Raw genomic sequence first — 16,194 nt, 5'->3', positions numbered from 1 at the left:
AATCAACTTGCTCTGCTCAGTCATAATTGGATCACATTAAATTACATTGGCACATTGTGTGAATCTGTGTAAGCACATGCTGAGAACAAACTAAAGTTTATGCTTATTGCTCAGACGACTGAAATTAAATGAAGATGAATGCAGTGTTCGTTTAGTATGAATGGGAGGACTTTCCATTGGGTCCTTGTGGTGACACTCTGAACTGTGATTGAGTCACGCCAGCCTGCTGTTTATGTGTGTGGCGGTTGTGTCACAGCCACAGCTGTAGTTACTGGCAACCATGGCATCAGTATGATGACGGAAGTTGACATGGACCATTGAGCATCAGTCCCTCAACCACTCGCCCATCCCAGGAACACTTTATTCCACCGCTGTCAAATTACACATGTAGACAGAGGCAATGGGGGAGCACTCTGTGTGATTAGTCATTCCACTTGGCAGCTGTATTTTGACACATGCAAAAACAATCACAGTCATCGTCAGTCACAGATGCTCAGATACCCTCTTAAAAAGAGAGAGAGACAGAGAGGGAGAGAGAGAAAGAGAAAATGAGAGAGATGATAATTGGTTCATCATTTTGTGAAAGCACAAGACTCACAGGGAATAACGATACGTAAAACACAACAAGTAATACTGAGTTTCCAAGTTCTTGAAAGCTTTTCAGTTGACATCCTCTGTGATGCTTTTGTGATGTGGAGACTGTGAAGGCCACATCATATGATTCATATAATTTATATAATAATAAAACTATTCAATGACCTCTCATGCCATGTGTGGAAGCATCTGAATTAGTTGTTTTTCTTTTTTTCCCTTAGTCACCTATCTGTATATACTTCACTTATGAAAGTCATATTTGATCAGACATCAGGTGGTTGTCTCAAGCATCACTGATGCAAAGTTTCTCTTTCTTTCGCTTTCGTTTATCAATAATGGTAAGATATCAAATATAATCATGACACACATCTTGAAGCAATTCCAGGTGACTAATATGCAGACAGAATATCCACATATGTTTGCATAAATGCATCTGTCCACACATATACAAATGTCCACACAAAGTCATGAGGGTATGGCTAATCATACAACAAGCACTTCAAGCTGATATGCTCATTTTGAGGCTGTTTACCCAACATTATTGCAATTAATAGAACAGTTATTTTGTGTTTCCTCTTCTCTTCATCAACTGGATGAGTCTAATGATCCCCACAAAGGTGCCCAGCATTGTTCAACAGCGAGAGAGAGAAAAGAAATGTGGAGGATGATGAATAATGGCCCAGCTGGTCTCGTTAGCTGCAATTAGCCTGTTTGAAGTCCCACAATTATGCAGGGAAAAGCTGACACTCACAATGCCACAATGCTGCTACTGAATCAATACATAATTGTAATAATTATCATTCTGGTGTCATTTGTGGACACGTCCAACACTTCCAGAAAAGAAGATTGAATTGGATAAACACAGAGGGATGAATAGCAGAGGGATATTGCCTCTTCAAGTGAAACATTACTAACAAAAGGTAGCCCCGATACCTGGTATGAGCAATGATGGGGGTCGACTTAGTGATGACGATGAGTCACCCTAACTACACAGGGAGAAAGAGGACTTTGTTACCCCTCTGCAGCTGTGATACTGTATATCACCCAGAGAGTCCTGTAGGAGATGGTGCATACCATAATCTCCAGAACCATCAAAGTCATATTTATAAGGTCCCCAATATCCAAATCTCTCTCATGAGCACAGATGAGACACTTTGAAATTTGAACGACAGGTCCCTTAATTCAGTTGTGCACTGTCAATTCATAGTATAAAATGTTAATTGTGTTGCTTTAATTTCATGTGTTTCCAACTCCAACATGAAAATGATAACTTAATCATGGAGCCTGCATTTGGTAAAAAAAAAAACAACAACAAAAAACCAAAGCAAAGCAAAACAAAACAAAACAAAACAAAAAAGCTGAACTTGAACTGGACATTTTGGAAAGTTTCCATAGACAAACATTATAAGGGGGTAGTATCAGTTGTATTCTAAACTAATTTGCACCTCTGAGTCTGCACGATCTGAATTTAAGATGTAAACTGAAACATTATATTCCACTATATTGAAGAAGGTGTAAGGCCTTAGTTTTAGATAATATAATTTGACAAATTGTGATGGATTTATTTGTCTCAGTGATAGATGCAATTAACCACACCCATATAATGTAACATACACAAAACAAGGGTAACTTAGATAGAACTTAGAGTTGTCAAACACTGTACAAAAGGGCCTACTCTTACTTTACAGGTGATTAACATGCCCTCACTGAGAGGTAAAAGCTGGCAACAACAGTGGAGGTGCCACTTAAGTATTTACACTATGAGATACAAAAGGAATAGCTCCACATTTGATGTATATTTGTATAGAATCTTAAGCTTGTAGCTATACACTTTCCTCCTGTCTGTCAGTTCAGTGCCAACGCAATGCTCTGATGTACTGACTTAAAACCTGCATTCAGAATCCAAGCATGTTGTTGTCTGAGCTGTGCTATGTCAGCATGAGCTTCAAACAACAGTTTTTAAAGGAGGAACCTTTTTAAGTGAGGCAGGGTATATTTTGGCTTAACTCAATCTGTTGTGGTTTTATTCTTTGCTCTGCAGGTAGGCTATATGAGGGGTCCAGAATGAATTCTGGCCTATTTTGCTTCTCACAGAACACTGAATAAACTAGACATTTGAACACTTTCTTAGAATTAATTTGAATGTTTTAACACTTGACTATGGGTTGGAAATACTAGGCTGCTATGTCCAAGATAGTAAATAAAGTGAAGGGCAGGGAAGATCGGGAAAGCTTTCTCTCTTGGCGATTTCAACCAGTAATAGGCTATGGTTGTGATAAACTGGGCTGAAACAGGAAAGCAGACATTTAGAGGGAGGAGAAGGAGATATATCAGTTTATCTTGATCCTGATTCAGCCTGTAGCATCACTGTCTTTCCTCAGCACACAAAATCTGGTTGAACTTGAATAAACCTGGGCTGCTGTACCATCATTAAGTCTCTTGTGGTTTGTAATACAGTTGTTTTATAAATTTTTTTTGTATGGTATTTTTAAATGGCAAATATTATCTGGCTACTTGGTATACCTCAATAACTTGTGAATTATTATGGTAGCAATTTTTTTTGTCTTATCATACATCACCCAGAGGCGTAATTAGTGCAATTTCTGATGTTGCAACTACAAGATTAAAAAAAACAAACACTTGACAGGCAAGAACGCAACAAACCATAAAATGGATAATTGTTCCTGTTTCAGATTAAATGTCAAGCTGCTGCCTGTTGCTCAGTCTTTTATGCCATACCACTTTCAGAAAAGGTCAAGATAAAGAAATGAATACAACGCAGCTTTATTTCTAAAGATATACCAATTTACGTATCTCCCATGCAGATAATAGTCTTAAACAGGGTGGAAAGGTGATTTGTATCTTACTGTCGGTTTGCTTTATCTTTCCTTTTTCATACTCACTCTGTCACCCCCCAATAAAAGGAGGGAACGCCGTTGTCTGTGCCCGGGGCTACAAAAGTGCTCTTTGGCTTTCTGTCTCTGTGTTCAGGTTGGGGAAGAGTCACACTGAGGCCCACTTGCCTTCTCTGTACCTTTGCAAGGTTGCTACTGTGGCAGCATGTGGCCAAAGGGTCCACAGATAATCCTTTTACCTCTGCTCGCCTGTGGGCACCGTACATCACTTCACAATCATGTTAACCACCAAAGTCCTCAGCCAAAAGCGGTGCAAATTCACTTGATGTGGTTGTAGCTGAGGTAAGAAACAGACCCAGCAAGGAAAACGTGTTGTTCTCTTTTACTCTGTTGTGTGTGTATGTGTGTTTTTTTCCACAATCAAATCTAATTTGTGAGGAGCAGTGTAGATTGGATTGGCCTGATAAAGTGACTTAATTTTCCACAGTTGACTTTTTTCTGGTCTAACCTTTATGTAAAACCCTGAGGTCAAGGCTTTGATTATTGTCTAAAAATGACTACAGTGCATTCAAATGTTACTTGAAACCACAAAGCTTTATCTTATTTATGATATAAATATGGATCAAATGAAAATTAAGAAAGAAAAAAAAAGTTTTTTTAACTGAAATTTCGACAGATCAGAAAAGTATCTAAAGGTGTATTTAGTTTTCTATTAAACAAGATGAGGTAATAACTAATGACATTCAGTAGCCTATATTAGATATTGTCTAGAGGAAATTATTTAAAAAAAATCCAACATCCTTTGTATGTTTTAATGAGCACTGACAATGTGCCAAACAGGAAAATCAATCATTTAAAATCTAAATCTCTCCATGTGTACGTCATAAAAAGTCTCATACTGTGTAGACGGCTGCAAGTTGGAGATATGTGTGTTGATTGATTAGAGTGGGATTAGCGTGTTTGACGTCAGAAACTGCAAACAAATGACCCCATAAAAGGGGCAGCTGGTCATTTTCTATACTCAAAGTTGTCCTGAGGGCAGAAACGTTTGTGATTGGTTCAATCTGACAACCAATGGCAAGAGAGGAGAGAATAGCAGAGGCGGGACCACCATTTTGAAGTTGTTTTTGCAGAAAATTGTGCCCTGCAGATGGATATCACTTCAATGTAAATTTGTAAAAACAAAATGTGAGCAATTTTCTCCAAAATGGAGCATTGTATGTGCAGCCTGCTAGCAGTTCTTATTACAGAAAGGTAGAAAAACAAGACAATTCAGAAAAACATCACTTTTTCAGTATTAATGAGCTAATGCTATCAACATGATGTGTGCTCATACATGTTAACCATAAGCGCTAGCTATGCTAGCTAGCCAGTAAGCTAATCAGGTGAGCTAGAAAGCTTGTACATTACATGGCATTAAGCTTTACTGTACTCGTATTGAAAAAACAATGGATATTTAGGGCAGTGTAGTCTAATTTATAAATTTGGCTTTTCTTCATGGCTGTTTAGTCTCATCTGGTCTCGGGGCTGAACTAACATTCTCCTGGTCTCAGGGCAGAAGTTGTATTTTGTTGTTTTACAGGTTTTATTATACACTGCCTGGCCAAAAAAAAAGTCGCCACCAAAAAAAAGGTCACACACTAATATTTCGTCGGACTGCCATTAGCTTTGATTACGGCATGCATTCACTGTGGCATTGTTTCAATAAGCTTCTGTAATGTCACAAGATTTATTCCCGTCCAGTGTTGCATTAATTTTTCACTAAGATCTTGTATTGATGATGGGAGAGTCGAACCACTGCGCAAAGCCTTCTCCAGCACATCCCAAAGATACTAAACGGGGTTAAGGTCTGGACTCTGTGGTGGACAAGCCATGTGTGAAAATGAAGTCTCATGCTCTCTGAACCACTCTTTCACAATTTGAGCCCGATGAATCATGGCATTGTCATCTTGGAATATGCCCGTCCCGTGCCATCAGGGAAGAAAAAATCCTTTGATGGAATAACCTGGTCATTCAGTATATTCAGGTAGTCAGCTGACCTCATTCTTTGGGCACATAATGTTGCTGAACCTAGACCTGACCAACTGCAGCAACCCCAGATCATAGCACTGCCCCCAAAGGCTTGTACAGTAGGCACTAGGCATGATGGGTTCATCACTTGATCTGCCTCTCCTCTTACCCTGATGCGCCCATCACTCTGGAACAGGGTAAATCTGGACTCATCAGACCACATGACCTTCTTCCATTGCTCCAGAGTCCAATCTTTATGCTCCCTAGAAAATTGAAGCCTTTTTTCCATTAGCCTCACTGATTAGTGGTTTTCTTAAGGCTACACAGCTGTTCAGTCCCAATCCCTTGAGTTCCCTTTGCATTGTGAGCGTGGAAAGGCTCTTATGGCGTTTTTTCACAAATTAAAATGCGATTTAAAAAAATAACGCGTTATGGATTGCATTAATCTAATTGCGATTAATGCGTTAACGCTGACAGCCCTAATATATATATATATATTAGGGCTGTCAAACGATTAATTTTTTAATCGTGATTAATCGCAGAATTTCCATAGTTAATCGTGATTAATCGCTTTTTGAATTGCATGTTTAAAATCCTGTTATTTTACATTTCAAGGCAGTTTTAAGCCCATAATGTAAAGCAGGGGTCTCCAAACTATTCCACAAAGGGCCATGTGGCTGCAGGTTTTAGTTCCAACCAAATCAAGAGCACACCATTTGACCAATCAGCTGTCTGAAGACTGAGATCAGTTGATTAAATGAATCAAGTCTGGTGTGCTCCTGCTTGGTTGGAATGAAAACCTGCAGCCACATGGCCCTTTGTGGAATAGTTTGGAGACCCCTGTTGTAAAGCATTTCTTATCAGAGTGTCTTAACTGGGAAACAACCACGGGTCTGCTGCGACTCCCACACTCCAAAATGGTACTTTGGTGGAGCTGAGGCTCGCTTGGCTGCACCTGGGTGTTTAGTGTGGAGGTGCTAACTCAAACTCGACGCACTCCGGTGGTAGTTAAACTCTGTTTGACACAGGTTGCATTTTACTTTTGACTTGTCAACTGAATCGTCTCGAAGTTTTTTAAAGTTAAACATGCCGTTCAAAAGTCCAGTAGCTCTCTTACTTTCCATCACCGCAGTAGGTTCACTGCAGGAGGCCATTTCAAAGCATAGCGCTACAGCAAGAGGAGCCGTCTACGGGTGAGTAGAAGGGACAAAAAGGCTTGCAAAATGCCTTGCATGATGGGTTCATCACTTCATCTGCCTCTCCTCTTACCGATGCGCCCATCACTGTGGAACAGGGTAAATCTGGACTCATCAGACCACATGACCTTCTTCCATTGCTCCAGAGTCCAAACTTTATGCTCCCTAGAAAATTGAAGCCTTTTTTCCATTAGCCTCACTGATTAGTGGTTTTCTTAAGGCTACACAGCTGTTCAGTCCCAATCCCTTGAGTTCCCTTTGCATTGTGAGCGTGGAAAGGCTCTTATGGCGCTTATTCACAAATGCGATTTAAAAAATTAACGCGTTATGGATTGCATTAATCTAATCGCGATTAATGCGTTAACGCTGACAGCCCTAATATATATATATATTATATGCCTTGGCCAGGCACGCATCAATTATAGAAAAAGCACCCTTCAACATTTCTGACCCAAGGCCATGCATAGCGATGCTGCAAATGGACCAGATGAAATAATCACTTACAATAAATAATAAAACCTGTAAAACAACAAAATATGACTGCCCTGAGACCAGGAGAATGTTAGTTCAGCCCTGGGACCAGATGAAACTAAACAGCCATGAAGAAAATCCTACAAAACAACATCTGCCCTGAGACCAGAGGCGACAGTTGACTTCCTTTTGTCCAACTACGGGGATTCACCTGCCCTCAGACAACTTCTGCCCTGAGGGCAGGAGGGATTCATCTGCTAAAATTGTTTGAAACAATGGTCTCTGCCCTGGGACCAGATGAGACTAAAATGAAGAAAAGCCAAATTTATAAATTAGACTACGCTGCCCTAAATATCCATTGTTTTTTGAATATGAGTTCAGTAAAGCTTAATGCAATGTGCATTGACAAGCTTTCTAGCTCACCTGATTAGCTTACTAGCTAGATAGCTTAGCTAGCACTTATGGTTAACATGTGAGCACACATAATGTTGATAGCACTAGCTCATTAATACTGAAAAAGTGATGTTTTTCTGAATTATCTTGTTTTTCTACCTTTCTGAGATAAGAACCGCTAGCAGGCTGCACATGCAATGCTCCATTTTAGAGTAAATTGCTCACATTTTCTTTTTACATAGAAATACATACATTTTACATTGAAGTGATATCCAGCTACAGGGCGCAATTTTCGGCAAACGCAACTTCAAAATGCTGGTCCCGCCTCTGACTGCTATTCTCTCTCCTCTCTTGCGATTGGTTGTCAGATTGAACCAATCACAAACGTTTCTGCCCTCAGGACAACTTTGAGTAAAGAAAACGGGACCTGTGGTACCTGCTATAGACACAGAACAGCCTGAGAGGTCTGAAGAGCGCCACAACTACATTGTCACTCCAGTCTTTCTTTTACATGCAAGAAAATACAAAACTGAAGACTTCTGCTCCTAAAGATGCCACTTTCAAGCAGCTCAACGTCCTCCTCAAAGAGCATCCGCCGAGCAGCATCTGAGCTGGAGAGGTCTGACTCCATAACGGTAAGAAATATCAACAGAGTGACTTAACATCAGCTTTGAGTTATAATCAGTGGTCCATGATTGTGATAGTGACATATCCAAATGAAATCCACAGAAGCGCTAACAGCTCTTGTACTGCGCGCAGATTGGTTGGCTGGGTATCCATTACGCAGTGGCGGTGCCCAATGCGCAGCACATCATATCCATATAGCCTAGATAGAAAGTATACATGTTATCATGTGTGATCTGGCAGCGATATTTCTTGTACTCAGTCTTAGCCATGTAGTGGGTTTAACTTGACTGCATTGCTGTTCTAATGCGCAGTTTGGAGACGTAAAGCGCTCCCATCAACTATCCAAAGCGATGCTCAAAAGATAAGATAAGCTCAGAAGTTACCTCGCTTTGTTGGTGTGCCGCTGTGCTCTTTCAGTGGGTTTAATCGAAGCATTTTGTGGTACGTATGACTTGAATATTTCTTTTGACAGTCTCCAAGATTCGTTGGTAGACGGCAAAGCTTGATCGAGGACGCACGAAAGGAAAGAGAAGCCGCCGCTGCAGCAGCAGAAGCTGCAGAGGCCAGTGAACATATTGTATTTGAGGAGGACGATGGAAAAGCGCTTCTCAACCTCTTCTTCACTTTAAGGAACTCCAAGACACCTGTACTGTCGCGGACCCTTAAAGTTTTCGAGGTATCACAAGAAGATTTCAGGAATTATTCAAATATTTACGGTACAATGAATTATAGCCTGCCTGTGTATTCACAATTCTGCCAAAACATATATTTTTTAGAAGATAATAATGTTTTGAAGTACATACTGTACATATGTTATGTACAATACGTTGTGTCATCAGCAGATATGAGAAAATACATCTTATTTACTGGGCAGTAAAATCCCGATTATTTATGGAAGGTGATTACTTCAAAACTCAAACTTATCACCTTATTAAATGTAATAAGGGTGCAATATGGAGTTTACTAGTCAGAATAAAAACATGCATACCACCTGTTGGTAATTCTGAGGGAGTTTAGGAGTGTTTTTAAGATTTATCAGTCCTACCGTTTAATCCTGTTATAACAGTATGTTTGTCTTTAATCTTAAAAAACCTAAACTAAATAGAAGCAGTTAGCCTGAGGTCAGAATACAGATTTAATGCTTTGACAAACCAATCAGTCAAAGACCAGCAGACTGTTTCCTGCCCTAAAGTCATGATGTGTTTGCTTGTCTTGCCATTTTGCTAAAACTGTTAAAGATGCTTTGTGGATTTTTAATATGTTTTAGAGTCACAGATGTTTAAATAGTTATATGATCTAGCCTTTGTCAAAAGTCAATAACTTGTATAAATGCATGCAATGCATCCTGCCTTCATCAGCATTTAGTAGCTGGAGTTACATTTCAGTGTGTTGATTGTATTTCAGACGTTTGAAGCTAAGATTCACCATTTGGAGACACGGCCATACCGGAAACCCAGGGACAGCCTGGAAGGCCTGGAGTACTTTGTTCGCTGTGAGGTGCACCTCTCAGATGTCAGTACTCTCATCAGCTCCATCAAAAGAAATGCAGAAGATGTTAAAACAACCAAAGAAGTCAAATGTAATGTCCTTCACTGTTTCTATAAAATATATTTGAAACATTCTCAATATTTTGGAGTAATAGTAAGTAATCACTAAAGTAACCCAATTGAACTTGTTCTCTTTTCTCTATTAGTTCATTGGTTCCCAAAGAAAATAGCAGACTTGGACAGATGTCATCATCTGGTCACAAAATTTGATCCAGACTTAGATGAAGACCATCCTGTACGTAACTAGCCTGTTATGTTGTTGGACCAATATGCCATGACACAGAAAATGTGATCAGTGTTTAATATATTTGATTTAAACAGGGCTACAAGGACCCTGCCTACAGACAGAGGAGGAAAATAATTGGTGACATTGCCTTCAGATACAGACAGTGAGATACAGCAGATTTTCTGAATGCTACACAAACATCCATTAAATAAAATAGGAAAAAACAGACAAAATTACTAAACTTTATTCCTAATACATTTATGCGTATTTCTGTCCACAGTGGGGAGATGATTCCCAGAGTGGAATATTCAGAGGAGGAGATTGGCACATGGTAAGAGCTGCTACATGCTCATTTTCAATTCTGTGAATATAATGTGAATGTGATGAAAAGTGTATTTCTGTAACATCTTTCAACAAGAAATCAATAACTTAAAAAAGGAATAACGCCAAAATATGAAATAAGCACACAACATATAAAAAGACAGATAAATAGGATTCAAGAAGTATAAAATAAAACAGAGGATAACAATAAGCTGAATTTGAAGAAAACTGATGTATAATTAGAGAGATTTATGAGGGATTTCATAATAATTTGTTGTTGCATAATACCTCAATCAGCAGTATCCTTCCTTTTTAATATTTGAGAAGGAAACAAGACAGATATTATTATATTATTATTATTATTATTATTAATAATAATAATAATAATAATAATAATAATAATAAAATATATAATAGAGTGATGATATTTTTTAACGCATTTATATTCCTAAATAGGAGGGAAGTCTACTCAACCCTGAGGGATTTGTATTCTACACATGCCTGCAGTGAATACCTAGAGGCCCTCCGCCTGCTGGAAAGGCATTGTGGGTACAGTCCGAACAACATTCCCCAGTTGGAAGAAGTGTCACACTTTCTCAAAGGCAAAGACAGACAAATGAAAAATGAAATGACACGTAAACACACAGCAGAGCTGATGTTTAGGGAATACACTGTTAACAACTGATATCTATGTCTGTCTCACCTGTCTCCTGAACACACGCACACACAGAGCGTACAGGTTTCCTGCTGCGTCCAGTGGCAGGTCTGCTCTCAGCCAGAGATTTCCTGGCCAGTTTGGCATTCCGAGTGTTCCAGTGCACCCAGTACATCCGACACGCTTCATCTCCTATGCACTCCCCTGAGCCGTGAGTACACCTGCGACTCCTCTTGCTGTGCTTCTCACTTCAAATCCTTCCACATATTTTGGCCATTGTGATTGAAAATGTATGTGCTGTCAGTGTCTCTACAATAATGCGGAAGTCTCCCATTATTTTATCTGAGGCATAGTATCTTGGCATTAGTCTTCTCTCTCTCTCTCTCTCTCTGTCTCTCTCTCTCTCTGTCTCTCTCTGTCTCTCTCTGTCTCTCTCTCTCTCTCTCTCTCTCTCTCTCTCTCTCTCTCTCTCTCAATTCAACTTAATGAAACAATTTTGCTCTGTTACTTTGAACATGTTGACAAAGCCAATACATCAACAAAGATACATAAATGCACAAGCAAAATACAAAGTGCACAGAGTAAAACAACTACTACTTGTAATAAAGTAAATTAAGGAAGAAATATTTTATACTCTCTACTTTATGTTGAAAAAGAGCACAGGAAAAATCTACTTATTGCTGTGTATAAAATACGATTGACAGTAGTAGTTTATAAACCAATTAGTCAATTGACAAAATTTTTTGGGTTAGATATATGACAAATAAAGAAATGATTGTTTTTTCCATCTGCAAAAGTGAATCGATAATTATAATGGTCCTACAGTATATACGAGTTTTTATATTTTGCTTAAGCTTAAATAAGTTCAAATAAGTATGAAAGAAAGGAACGTCTTCTTTTATAGGGGAAGGGGAGGGGGGATTTCCTTTTTTTCATTTACTTCTCTTTTTTTCACATTTTAGCTCATCCATAAGAAAATGAACTTCTGTCTTTACTTCTCCAGTTTCACCCTGGGCACAGAGTTATTTTTCACTCTGTAACCATTGTTTTGTAATGTAACCAGTGTAAATTGCCAGTTTGTGATCCCAAAATCTGTATTCAGTTAAATCTATCTGTGTCGGGTTTTTTCAGTTTGGATCAAATATGGTCACAGTTAATTCCCTCTCTTTCTCTTCAGTGACTGTGTCCATGAACTTCTGGGCCACGTCCCCATGCTGGCTGACCGCACTTTTGCCCAGTTTTCACAGGTGAGGGGGAAATCAGTGAAATTGATAGATTTACAGATTATTTCCCATTCTGCACTGCTATGTTTTTATAATGGATTATCTGCTGCAGAACCTCGGTCTGGCGTCACTGGGGGCTTCAGATGAAGATATTGAGAAACTGTCCACAGTAAGGTCGACAGTGCTTATGTAAAATGTGAAATGTATGTAATGAATTGAATATTCACACTAGTATCCTTCATTTTGTCAGTCACTCTCTTAATGTTTCTCCTGTCAGCTGTACTGGTTCACCGTCGAGTACGGTTTGTGTAAACAGAATGGTGAGGTGAAGGCTTATGGTGCTGGACTACTCTCCTCTTATGGAGAACTTGTGGTGCGTATCAGCATGTTTTCTGCCATACTTATCTTTCCCAGTGTTTTAAAAAGGAGCAATAATCACAGCCACTATCATCTGATTCTACATCTTTTTGTTTCACTTCAACACAGCACTCTCTGTCCGATGAACCCGAGACAAGGGAGTTTGATCCAGATGCTGCAGCAGTGCAGCCCTATCAAGACCAGACATACCAGCCTGTCTACTTTGTCTCTGAGAGTTTCTCTGATGCCAAGGAGAAATTCAGGTATTGCACTACATATTTTATATTTTTTAATATTCTGTTCTCACACAACATACAAATACACATGAACATACAGAGAAAGGGAGAAGAAAAAACAAAAAGATAGAGAGGTTATGTAAGGACAAGGTCAGAGAACAGCCAGCCAACCCCAGAGGCCACAAACTTTTGTAGGTCAACCATGGCGGCCAGAAGACAGCTGTTACTAATGTAGTCTTTCTTACCCAGGCAAAATGCTGTAGTTTTATTTGGCAAAAACATCAAGTGTTGTACTCCCTGCAAAACAAGTAGCTTTAGTGAGTGTTTTGACAGTATTTGGTCTCTAGTAGAATACAGCACATGACATCCCTGCCACACTAGATGGGAAAATATCAGCATGGGATTGTTTGTAAAAGCATAGCAATTGTTATATATTCTTATGTGGTGCTGATGCAAGCAGAAAAGTCCAATTTCTATAGTGTTCAGGTCAAACTACGACTGGGGGAAACCAAACTTATTTTCTAGTCAGTTAAAAGGAAGTTTCCTCTAGGCAAGTGAAATGTTTGGATTTACAATTCTGAGATGGGACAACTTAATGGAGAGCTTAAAGACAACTGTGCCTTTATGCACTTATTTTTCTTTTTTCTGACCTCTTTATATCTTTATCCTTGAGCAGGACATACATGGCCGGTATCAAACGTCCATTTTCGGTGAGGTTTGATCCATATACCAGCAGTGTCGAAGTCCTGGACAACCCACTGAAGATCCAAGGCGGCTTGGAGGGTGTGAAGGATGAGCTTAAAGTGCTGTCAGACGCCCTCGGTGTTATGACATGACGCCCATGCCCAGTCATTGACCCTCCTGCTGTTGTTTGCTTCCTTTCCGCTGCACTCTGCAACGTCTGATGTGTGATGAGACCAGTGTGTTCACCTTTCTGTGCTGTACCTTCTGTATGAAGCTGTCTATGATGAATTGTCGCTTGGTGTGGCTGGCCAACAAGGTTGCAACCATTAAAACCTCAATACATAGTCAAGGCAAAGTTTCCAAAGATGTTTAAGTTTTTGCTGGGTGTGAATCCATTCGTGAAATAATGGGTTTTTTTTCAACTGGGCCGTTCATGCTTTTAAAGAAAAAACTATGTTGTTTGAGAAATATGACAAAATCTGAACCAAAATAAAAGGGAACTGTGATAATGAATGTATTAAAAGATAAGTCAATGGGTATGGTGTACTTATTTTAAAATCAAAGAAATATAAATGTACAATGAAGATTAAAGTGTATATTTAAATCATATGTATTTTATTTAGAAAAAATATCTGCTGTGTTTAAGGCTTTATTTTTCACATGTGAATTTGGTGTTTGGGTCTCACCTATAAATCTGCTGATTTATTTGGTTTAATGCTGTTTTTGTCTTGCAGTGTAAATGCATTAAAAAACGTTCCATGTAGTTACTGCTCCAGTAAAAAGACTATGTTAAATAATAAAGACTCGCAAGTGAACGTTTTGCTGTCATGTTTACATTCTCTATCAAGCTTTTATTATAACTCCTGTGAGAAATGAAATGTCATTACACATATTTTTTTTAATCTCATAAGCAGACAGAAATCACTTGATCATATGGATCCTGATTTAATGACCCCTAGATATATAGTGCTTTACATTTGTCTGCCACAAGAGGGAGCAGTCCAGTAGCTCATACCTGCCTGACGTTACAGTACAAACACAGAAGAACCTTATTTAACCTATTACTATAAAAGAATACATCTGCATATTGTTCTCCTCCTGTTTCCACCCACAATGGAATATTTTACAATAATAGTATTTGCTTTAAAAGCACCTAATATAAAATATTAGACAAAATTAAATCCTAGTGGAGTAGGAAAAAAGGGACAAAAAATCTCTATAAATAAATGCATTGAAATCAATTTTAATATTAATTAGCATCACAGAAAAAGTCAGAGTTAGTCAAACTTAGAACAATATTGTGAGCTAGATGTACATATTATTATGGACCATAAAGAAAAGTAGGTGTGTGTTGAACCATTGTTCAAATCTGAAAGTATACATCTCTGATAGTGTGTTTAACAAGGCTCCTGCTGGTCAGGTACAGTTCATAATGTCAGATCCTGGATCAGCAATCCAGCTCACACAACAAGCTCTGGGAACTGTAGCTGCTATATAAACAAACGCAGTTCCGGTCGACGACCACTAGGTGTCAGTCTGAGAACATGTTCACATCCATCCCTTCTGCAGAAGCCACACTTATATAAGAGAACCTTCACACTATGTTATAAAGGGGGGAAAAGTGAAAGTTGCTTCTTGCGTATATGTTAAATCCCATTTTCTTGTTGTATGCAACCATCTTAGTGCACTGTAAAACTCCCCATGTAACATCTGGATGAGGTTTTACAGCTGGATTTTTGACAGGGCAAAGTGTGTTTGGTATCTCTCATCCACAATATGTGAGTGATGCGCTGATATGTTCGATTATTATTATTATTTATTATTAAGTTAATGAGCAGCCAAATGTCATGTTGTCCATTTTCATCACTTCATCCCTATCTCCCTCCTCAGATGTTGATGCAGCATTTACAGTGACCCAAAGCTCTGACAGCACATCATTCTGCATCAGTCAATGACATTAAGTGTTGCTGCGTCATTCTACTCCTCTGCATCAGTGTATGACAATCCAGACCTGTGAACACTCCCGTCTTTCCCAGGTTTTTTGTTGTTGTTGTTTCTCCCAGGAATCTTCTGTCATTTGAATGACCCTCAAACTTTAGCATGAATAATCGTCATACATGGATTTTTCAATTGTGTATGTTTGTCTGCCGTCATTCAAGCTGTCAGATCGTCTATGACACACAATCCACACACGACATACAGTTTCAATCTGCCACCACAACCTACCAGGGGCGTGTGCACAGCTGCTCTCTGAGCAGGCAGGCGATCCAGGTAACTGATGCTGTCAAAATGTCAGGGCAGGACGGCGCCCCTCCTAAAAAATCCAAATACACCTTCAAATTTAAGCAGAGTTGGAATGAACAGTATCCATATCTGCTAATATAAATAAATATGTGTTACCTACCACAATGTTAAACTGCTGTTTTCCTGTCATAAAATGTTGTATAGCTATATGATCATGATGAATATGAATATGAAGAATATAAATGATCCTGGGGGTTTATTTATTTACTTACTTATTTAGGTTACTGTTCCCAATGACACCCCCCCCCATAAAAACAAACAACAACAATAACAACAAAACAAATCACAACAAACAGACAAAATCCCCAACAACAACAAACAAACAAACACACAAATAAAACAACTCCCATATATCTATATCTATATCTATCTATCTATCTATCTATCTATCTATCTATATATCTATGTTGGCAGGTATAGTACAACCTCAGAGTTCAACATTCACTTCACTGTCAGACACATTTGACCCCAGTGACTACATCTGCACCTGAGCCA

The 16,194-nt window shown here is 38.9% G+C and overlaps 1 protein-coding gene across 1 annotated transcript; it reads left to right on the top strand.

Annotated features, from left to right (window-relative positions):
* Positions 1-8,070: 8,070 nt before the first annotated feature.
* Positions 8,071-13,547, top strand: th (tyrosine hydroxylase). The gene is made up of 13 exons (XM_053319540.1): positions 8,071-8,154; positions 8,619-8,822; positions 9,551-9,725; positions 9,840-9,928; positions 10,015-10,082; positions 10,200-10,250; positions 10,697-10,842; positions 10,971-11,106; positions 12,073-12,142; positions 12,231-12,287; positions 12,396-12,491; positions 12,605-12,738; positions 13,388-13,547. The coding sequence occupies exons 1-13, from the start codon at positions 8,071-8,073 to the stop codon at positions 13,545-13,547; spliced, it is 1,470 nt and encodes a 489-aa protein (XP_053175515.1).
* The last annotated feature ends 2,647 nt before the right edge of the window (positions 13,548-16,194 follow it).

Source organism: Scomber japonicus, chromosome 5 (assembly GCF_027409825.1).
Source record: "Scomber japonicus isolate fScoJap1 chromosome 5, fScoJap1.pri, whole genome shotgun sequence".
Classification (NCBI taxonomy): domain Eukaryota; kingdom Metazoa; phylum Chordata; class Actinopteri; order Scombriformes; family Scombridae; genus Scomber; species Scomber japonicus.
Note: the sequence above shows the minus strand (reverse complement) of the source record. Positions and strands in the feature narration are given on the sequence as shown.

What these genes read in the sequence shown, in the direction of transcription:
- th (XM_053319540.1), top strand. Translation starts at nt 8,071, where the DNA reads ATGCCACTTTCAAGCAGCTCAACGTCCTCCTCAAAGAGCATCCGCCGA. An exon ending in AGAGGTCTGACTCCATAACG is followed by an intron (nt 8,155 to 8,618) that starts GTAAGAAATATC and finishes TTCTTTTGACAG; the next exon opens with TCTCCAAGATTCGTTGGTAG. An exon ending in GATGCCAAGGAGAAATTCAG is followed by an intron (nt 12,739 to 13,387) that starts GTATTGCACTAC and finishes ATCCTTGAGCAG; the next exon opens with GACATACATGGCCGGTATCA.